This window comes from Procambarus clarkii, chromosome 49, assembly GCF_040958095.1.
Source record: "Procambarus clarkii isolate CNS0578487 chromosome 49, FALCON_Pclarkii_2.0, whole genome shotgun sequence".
Lineage (NCBI taxonomy): Eukaryota > Metazoa > Arthropoda > Malacostraca > Decapoda > Cambaridae > Procambarus > Procambarus clarkii.
This window is the reverse complement of record NC_091198.1, coordinates 5,013,631-5,023,019: the sequence shown is the minus strand read 5'-3', so window position 1 is coordinate 5,023,019 and position 9,389 is coordinate 5,013,631. Positions and strand designations below refer to the sequence as shown.

General features: G+C 42.6%; 1 protein-coding gene across 1 annotated transcript; it reads right to left on the bottom strand.

Annotated features, from left to right (window-relative positions):
- Nucleotides 1-8,035: 8,035 nt before the first annotated feature.
- On the bottom strand, nucleotides 8,036-9,088 carry LOC123763368 (keratin-associated protein 4-12-like). Its single transcript, XM_045750523.2, has one exon. It carries the CDS (start codon nucleotides 9,086-9,088, stop codon nucleotides 8,036-8,038), a length of 1,053 nt encoding a protein of 350 aa, XP_045606479.2.
- Between the last annotated feature and the right edge of the window lie 301 nt (nucleotides 9,089-9,389).

Below are 9,389 nucleotides of genomic sequence, written 5' to 3'. Positions count from 1 at the left end.
AACTCATCCTGCATCATCCAGTAGAGATAAGCCAAATGAATCCCTCACTTCATCATCAAATTATGTTCGAAAATACCAGAGTACGGCTCCCGCCGCCCAATAATGTACTCCAGGGAAGATATAATATACAAGGTTAGTGTTTACTAAGTATTATTTGGGGAGGAATTTTGTGCAAGGAACGCAGCCAACACCCGTACTTCAGATAGCTAATATTTTTGGTATATTATATATATATATATATATATATATATATATATATATATATATATATATATATATATATATATATATATATATATATATATATATATATATGCGCGAACAAGCCTGAACGGTCTCCAGGCGTATATGCAACTGAAAACTCACACCCCAGAAGTGACTCGAACCCATACTGTCAGAAGCACTCTGCAACTGATGTACAGGATCCCTTAACCACTCGACCATCACGACCGGACAAAAGAGGATGGTAGCCGAGGCTAATTCCCCATCTTCCCGCCGGCACTCTGATGGGCTTTGTGCAAATATTATTTCTATAAAACCTATATGCTGCTGCAGTCCGTCCAGTAGAGGATTGGACTGAGCCGTCGGTGTAGACACAGTGCTCGTGAGATCTTAAACTCGATGGAAGAGGCAATTGTTTCAAGAGTGACAGCTTTGAGTAGAGCAAGATTCTCATTATCTTTCTTGGTGACAGGTGTGTATGATACTTGAATGGTGGGGTACAGATAAAGAGGAATATCAGAGACAGGTAGATTGCACTTAAAAGGAATGTTAAGTTTAATGAGATTGTAAGCATTGTTGCTCAGCCAATTATCATAAAAGGAGTGAGTTGGTATGTCGGCACCAGTCAAAAGGGTGTTAACAGCACTAAATAATTTGTCTCTGAGCAATGCAGGAGATGTAGGATCACTCATGACTTTAAGGCAAAAGGTAGAGTTAACTTGCATTATTCTCTCTAGTATGGTTGGAAGCTTCAGTTCTTCCCTCATGTTGATGATTCATGTGCATCTTGGGGCACCAAGAATTATCCTCATGGCTTCATACAGTTCTACTTCAAGTTTGTCCAACACAAAGGAGGGGAAATTAATTAAGTGCAGAGCATTATAATCAACAAGAGATCTAACAAACATCATATAGAATAGTCTAGCATCTTTAATATTGATACCAATATTCTTAGAGGGCATTCCGTGATGAAGCTAAATAAGTCTGTGGACAAAACAACTAATATTTTAAACTTGATTTCATGATAACCACATAGTGAAGTAGAACAGGAGGGAAGGGGAGGGGGGGGGGGGGATGAGTGAAGATGCCGATATTTCTAAGAGCGTGGCACTGGGGCTAATCCTATTTGGCCTATGACCCTCCCACACCCCACTTGCGTCATGTGTGAAAGTTAGGTGAAGCTGACCCCAAGTGTCTGCTGTCCTTTAAGACGGGGAAGGGGGGCTGCCTTCCCATTGGTTAGATTGATGCTCGTGACACTACACTACACACAGAAATCACAATAGCGTGATGCATCAAATGAACAAATCCACAAGGGCCGTGACGAGGATTCGAACCTGCGTCCGAGATCCCAGCGTCTGGTGTGATCTCGGACGTAGGTTCGAATCCTCGTCACGGCCCTTGTGGATTTGTTCATTTGATAGTCGTGGATGTTGGTACCATGAGGTTTCAACTCACCTAGTTGTGCTTGTGAGGGTTGAGCTGCGACTCTTTGGTCTCGCCTCTCAACTGTCAGTCTGTGAGGTTTCTGTGATAAACGCAAGGAAAAACGCACCAAGAGGTACATAAGAACATAAGAATGAAGGTAACTGCAGAAGGCCTATTGGCCCATACGACGCAGCTCCAATTTATACCCACCCAATCTCATTCATATATATGTCTAGCCTTCGCTTAAAACAATCAAGGGATCCTACTTCTATTATGTTATACGGTAATTAGTTCCACAAATCAACAACCCTGTTACTGAACCAGTATTTACCCAGGTCTTTTCTAAATCTTATCTTATCCAATTTATATCCATTATTTCTTGTTCTGTCTTGTGTTGATAATTTTAATACCCTATTAATATCCCCCTTTGTAATGTCCATTCATCCTTTTATTCGCCTCTATCATGTGACCCCAATTCTTCGCCTTTCCAGTAAATGCAATTTAAGCTTTGTCAATCTTTCTTCATATGACAGGTTTCTAATTAAGGGAATTAACTGTCATCCTACGCAGGACACGTTCTAGTGAATATATATCCATTCTATAAAACTGAAACGGCGACCAAAACTGAACTGCATAATCTAAATGGGGCCTAACCATAGCAAGATATAGTTGAAGAACACCACCAGGGGTCTTGTTATTAACGCTTCCATAAATAAATCCCAGTATCCTATTTGCCCTATTACGAACATTTATGCATTGGTTTTTTGGTTTTAAATTCTTATTAATCATAGCTCCCAGATCCCTTTCGCAATCCGACTTCGCAATCTCAACACCGTCTAGCTCGTTTTTTTGTAACTCTATCATCATTACCTAGCCTCAAAACCTTACATTTATCAGCATTAAACTGTATCTGCCAATCTTTTGACCACTTCAAAACCTTATTTAGATTGTCTTGAAGTGATAGTGAGTCTTTTTCCGCGTTTATTTCCCTTCTAATTTTTGTATCATCGACAAATTTGCAAATATTGCTGCTTAACCCTGAATCTAAATCATTTATATATATTATGAATAACAGAGGTCCCAGGACAGAGCCCTGAGGCACTACACTTATATTTTCCCACTCTAGTTGTTTTGATATAACCATGCCCTAATCCAACTTAATATAGCACCTAAAATACCTTGAGCCTCTAACTTTTTAATCAGTCTTTCATGTGGCACTGTATCAAAAGCTTTGCTAAAGTCAAGGTACACAACATCACAAACCTTACCACTATCAACTGCCTCAACTATGCTGGAATAAAAAGATAGCAAATTTGTTAAACATGAACTGCCATTTGTAAAACCATGTTGCGAATCATTTATTAATTTATGTTTTTCAAGATGAACACGAATGGTATTTGCAATTATTGATTCAAGTAACTTTCCCACAATAGACATTAAGCTAATTGGCCAATAGTTTGACGCAAGTGATCTATCTATCTCCTTTCTTAAAAATTGGTACATTAGCTACCTTCCATGACTCCGGCACTCTGCCTGACTCTAATGATTTATTAAATATGGTAGACAGTGGCTCGCTAAGCTCCTCTTTGCATTCTTCAAGCACCCTGGCAAACACTTCGTCCGGCCCTGGGGATTTGTTTGGTTTGAGTTTCACTATTTGTTTAATAACATCCTCCCTGGTAACTGCTAAACTAGTCAACCTGTCCTCTTCCCAACCCACATAACTTGTTCGGCTGAAGGCATAATTCTTCTTTAGTAAATACAGAAATAAAATATTTATTTTATAAATATATAAATAGCACAAAAAATAAAAAGCACAACTATTTCAAGTTGTGCTTGCGGGGGTTGAGCTCTGGCTCTTTGGTCCCGCCTCTCATCTGTCAATCAACAGGTGTACAGGTTCCTGAGCCTACTGGGCTCTATCATATCTACATTTGAAACTGTGTATGGAGTCAGCCTCCACCACACCACTGCCTAATGCATTCCACCTGTTAACTACTCTGACACTGATATCATTCTATATAATGTCTCTGTGGCTCACTTGGGTACTCAGTTTCCACCTGTGTCCCCTTGTTCGTGTTCCATCCATGCTGAATAGTTTGTCTTTGTCCACATTGGACCAAGACAAGTAGGGGCCTGACAGCTGAGTGGACAGCGCTCGGGTTTCATAGTCCTAAGATTCCGGGTTCGGTCTCCGACGGAGGTAGAAACAAATGGGCAGAGTTTCTTTTACCCTGATGCATCTGTTCACCTAGCAGTAATTAGGTACCTGGGAGTTAGACAGTTGCTACGGGCTGCTTCCTGGACGTGTGAAACAAAATGTAATCCTGGTCGAGGACCGGGCCGCGGGGACGCTAAGCCCCAAAATCATCTCAAGATAACCTCAAGAGGAACCCTGTCAATTCCTCTGAGAATTTTGTAGGTGGGGATCATGTCTCCCCTAACTCTTCTGTCTTCCAGGGACGTGAGATTTAGTTCCCGTAACCATTCCTCGTAACTCATACCTCTCAGTTCTGGAACTAGTTTGATGGCATACCTCTGAATCTTCTCTGAACTTTTTTTGTGTTTAACCAGGTATATACTCCATGCTGGAGCTGCATACTACAGGATTGGTCTGACATAAGTGGTAGAGTATGAGTGAGTGCATCTAGTTGAGTATATCTAGGTGAGAACATTTAGTTGAGTACATCTAGTTGAATACATCTAAGTGAGTACATCTAGGTGATTACAACTAGGCGAGTACATAGAGTAGAGTACATGTAGGTGAGTACATCTAGTCAAGTACACCTAGGTGAGCACAAGGTGTGTGACCCCTTCATCTCCGCCTCTCTAATGTTCCCTCTATTGGTGTTCCAGGGTGATTTTTCCCCGTCGTTGGACAATGGCTGAGACGAGCCTTGGCGCGGGAGGACATCTGTATCAGGTGTGCCCAACTCACAAACATATATATTATATATATATATATATATATATATATATATATATATATATATATATATATATATATATGATACTAACACGAATCTTCTCTATGTTTCTTATGTTTTTCTTCACTGTTGAGGGAAGTTGAAAAATTAACTCTCCAAAGTTCCTTTTCACACTATATTTATGGTCTGACGCCTAGGGAAGCGTTTTGCAAGGCACTCCTTACATTTTCAATGACAAATTTTCCATATTCTGCCAAGGCTTATATTCGCTTGGGGTGAGGTGATTTAGGACATGATTGAGATGAACAAGTGGATCAATGGTACAATGGGTATTAATATGCCATTGAGTGTTCTGTGCTCTTGTTTCTACTGTTTCTGTGTTGGTTCGGGTTCTTGAAGTGGGTAGAATGTAATTATGTGTTAATTGGCTGTTGATTGCTGGTTTTGACTTTTTGATGTGTAGGGCCTCGCTGATGTCGAGTCTCCTGTTGTTCTTGTACCTGTAGATAATTTCTGTGTTGCTTGCTAAGATTTCTCTGGTGATGGTCTGTTTGTGTGAGGAGATTATATGCTCCTTGATGGAGCCCTGTTGCTTGTGCATTGTTAATCGCCTGGAAAGAGATGTTGTTGTCTTGCCTATATACTGAGATCTTTGGGGCTGACGGTCCCCAAGTAGGCATGTGGGCCATGGAGACTGTCACATGCCCACTTGGGGACTGTCAGCCCCAAAGATCTCAGTATATAGGCAAGACAATTACTAGGCAGCTTCTGCTGCTAAGTTACAAAACGTTCCAAGTAGCACGGACTATGGTGAGCCCGTAGTGGACTTACCCGGCCCAGCAGCGGGGCAAGAACTCAGTAGGTCACCCTGGATCCCTCGAAATTGATTACTAAAAGAACAGCTGCACTCAGAATGTATAATGCTCATGATCTTTACCACCTTACCTTGCGGTTACCTTGCTGTTACCTTGCGGTTACCTTGCGGTTACCTTGCGGTTACCTTGCTGTTACCTTGCGGTTACCTTGCGGTTACCTTGCGGTTACCTTGCGGTTACCTTGCTGTTACCTTGCTGTTACCTTGCGGTTACCTTGCTGTTACCTTGCTGTTACCTTGCGGTTACCTTGCGGTTACCTTGCGGTTACCTAGTGGTTACCTTGCGGTTACCTTGCGGTTACCTTGCGGTTACCTTGTTGTTATCTTGATGTTACCTTGCGGTTACCTTGCGATGGTTCCGAGGATCAACGTCCCAGTGGCCCGGTTTCTGACCAGGCCTCCCGGTTGGTGGTCCGGGTTAACCAGACTGTTGAACGCGGCTGCTCACACACTAACGGATGAATCACAGTCTGGTTGATCAGGTATTCTTTGGAGATATTTATCGTGTTCTCTTTTGAACACCGTGAGAGTTTGCCCAGCTATGCCTCTTATGTGAAACGGATACAATTCCAATACGTTTGAATTATGTGTTGAAAAGTATTGGGAACTGTGATAAAGTTCTCTATCAGCGTACCTATTGCACCTTTTCTTTTCAACAGGGGTATTCTGCACATCCTGCCATGCCTCCTGATCTCAGGTGATGTTGCTTACGTATGTGGATTTGGAACCAATCCCTCTAATATTTTCAAAGTGTAAATTATTCTGTATCTCTCCCGCCTGCACTCTAGAGAATACAGATTTAAAGATTTCAATCGGTCCCATTAAATAACATATTTTATTGTGTGAATTCTAGCAGTAAAGATTCTTTGAACGCTCTCCAGGTCAGCAATATCACCAGCTTTGACTGGGGCTGTTATTATGTAACAGGATTTCACCCCTTGAGAGCACTAGTGTCTTGAAGAGTATCAATGATATGGCATCTGTTGTTTGACAAGTTCTTGTTAGCCAACCTGTCATTTTTCTTGCAGTTGTGACAGCTACGGCAAGAAAAATACCATAAAATACTACTGAATATTACATCGGGAGAGACAACAACGACCCTTTCCTGCCCATGGGAGATCACCCTCTTCCAAATTACTATCCTCTCCTTTCCACCTATTTCCCCCGCCCCCCTTGAGTAGCTGATTAAGGAACAACCCATGTTTCGACAAAATGCAAAACACAATGTCTTAAACTAAATTGATGTTCTGGACAAAGAGCGCTCCCTCTCCCAAATTATTTACACTGATTGCTCCTTACATCAGTACTATGGTGCAGCTGGAAGTGCAGTTGTTGTGACAGCGAGAGATGGCTCGTTCTTCTATGAGTGTGGAGCGAGTATAAATAACTGGGCCTCCACTCTTCAAACAGAATTGGTTGACATAATCCTTGCACTCGAACGAGTCCAAAGTCGACACGTTAATTGTAAGTGACTCCCTGTCATCCTTGACTGCCCTCAGCTCCCCAAGGCATAACTGTGACGTGTTTGTCTCTGAAGCTAGACACAGATATAGTGAAATAATCAATGATGGAGTCAGAGTTTGTCTCCTGTGGATTCCTTCCCATATTGGTCTCCGAATGCATGACAGAACTGACCAGTCACACAAAACATTGCCCGTAAAGAGGGAATACATGGCCCTCTAGGTCTGCCTTAGAGCAGCCAGAGGGCATCAATATAGCCGGAACTGCAACAAAATCTAATAGACCTGACGCAAACCGAAATACACAACAGTTACTGTGCAGCTCTTCCAGCATAATATAGCCACGATATATGGAAAGGGGAAGGGAACTATCAAGAGAAAGTGCCAAGTCATTACGACTATATAGCACTTGGAAGAGGTCAGGATAAGGATTTGGGATGGGACGGGGGGGGGGGGAAAGGAATGGTGCCCAACCACTGAATCCCCGACCGTTTAAGTGGTTGGGCACCATTCCTTTCCCCCCGTCCCATCCCAAATCCTTATCCTGATCCCTCCCAAGTGCTATATAGTCGTAATGACTTGGCGCTTTCTCTTGATAGTTCCCTTCCCCTTCCATATATCGCCGTTATATTATGCCAGAAGAACTGCACATCTACAGACCAACCGACATGGTTAGCAGACTTCTAGATGTTACTACTGCTAGGCCTTGGCTCCCATCCGTACAATAAATACGGATATAAAGGCAAGTAAACTGAGCACACAAACTTCCACCTGATTTCCATAAAGAATGTTGATTGAGCAAGAATGTTCCCACCTATGATAGCTATTACTCCACACAAGGGCAAATGTGACTAGTCTTAGTCTGAAAGTCATTTTCATATTGCCTCTCATCTTCTCTCCTAACCCTGGAAACACAAACCTAAACTGTCTCTATTTTCCGCTTGTTACAACTTGTAATAAAGTTGTTACATCTTGGCTGAACGTGTTTATGACGTATTAGAACGTTGATACAACTTGCTATATTGGTTGTTATAACAGGTTAGGAGGTGTTAAAACTTGTTCGAACGTTGTACCAACGTCGTAGTTTCGGTGTGTGTTTGGCGGGAAGTCGTTATATATTTGTCTCATGTTCTCTTTAGTCGTTCTATATTCCTGTGTTTCCTAGTTCTCTGTGTTACTTCATCCACATTGTCTTTATCTTGTCCTTTCTTTAGCTGCATGTAGAACCAATAATCTACTTTACTCCTCTTGTCCGCTTGTCCTCCTTGTTCTTGAGCAGGTATGAAGTCTGCATCAGCACATGTTGCAACAGCACATGTTGGATCAGCACATGTTGGATCAGCACATGTTGGATCAGCACATGTTGGAGCAGCACATGTTGGAGCAGCACATGTTGGATCAGCACATGTTGGAGCAGCACATGTTGGATCAGCACATGTTGGATCAGCACATGTTGGATCAGCACATGTTGGATCAGCACATGTTGGATCAGCACATGTTGGATCAGCACATGTTGGATCAGCACATGTTGGATCAGCACATGTTGGATCAGCACATGTTGCATCAGCACATGTTGGATCAGCACATGTTGCATCAGCACATGTTGCAACAACACATGTTGGATCAGCACATGTTGGAGCAGCACATGTTGGATCAGCACATGTTGGATCAGCACATGTTTCAACAGCACATGTTGGATCAGCACATGTTGGATCAGCACATGTTGGAGCAGCACATGTTGGATCAGGACATGTTGCATCAGCACATGTTGCAACAGCACATGTTGGATCAGCACATGTTTCAACAGCACATGTTGCAACAGCACATTTTCCAACAGCACACGTTCCAACAGCACATGTTGCAACAGCACATGTTCCAACAGCACATGTTCCAACAGCACATGTTCCAACAGCACATGTTGCAACAGCACATGTTGGATCAGCACATGTTGGATCAGCACATGTTGGATCAGCACATGTTGGATCAGCACATGTTGGATCAGCACATGTTGGATCAGCACATGTTGGATCAGCACATGTTGGATCAGCACATGTTGGATCAGCACATGTTGGATCAGCACATGTTGGATCAGCACATGTTGCATCAGCACATGTTGGATCAGCACATGTTGCATCAGCACATGTTGCATCAACACACTCACCAGCAAAGTCGTGCATCATCTCATTTGCTGTCTTCCCTTCCATTTCTCTCCTCCCACTGGATTTCACACAGAAACTCCCTCATTCTTAACAATTGTGTTGGTTATGTAATAGGGGCCTGACAGCTGAGTGGACAGCGCTCGGGATTCGTAATCCTGAAGTTCCGTGTTTAATTCCCGGTGGAGGCGGAAACTTTGGGCAGAGTTTCTTTCACCTTGATGCCCTCTGTTCACTTAGCAGTAAATAGCTACCTGGGAGCTAAACAGCTGCCACGGGCTGCTTCCTAGGGGGACTGTAACAAAAAAGGAGGCCTGGTTGA

Excerpts from the sequence above, each read along its gene's own strand:
- LOC123763368 (XM_045750523.2), bottom strand. The coding sequence starts at position 9,088 with ATGCACGACTTTGCTGGTGAGTGTGTTGATGCAACATGTGCTGATGCA.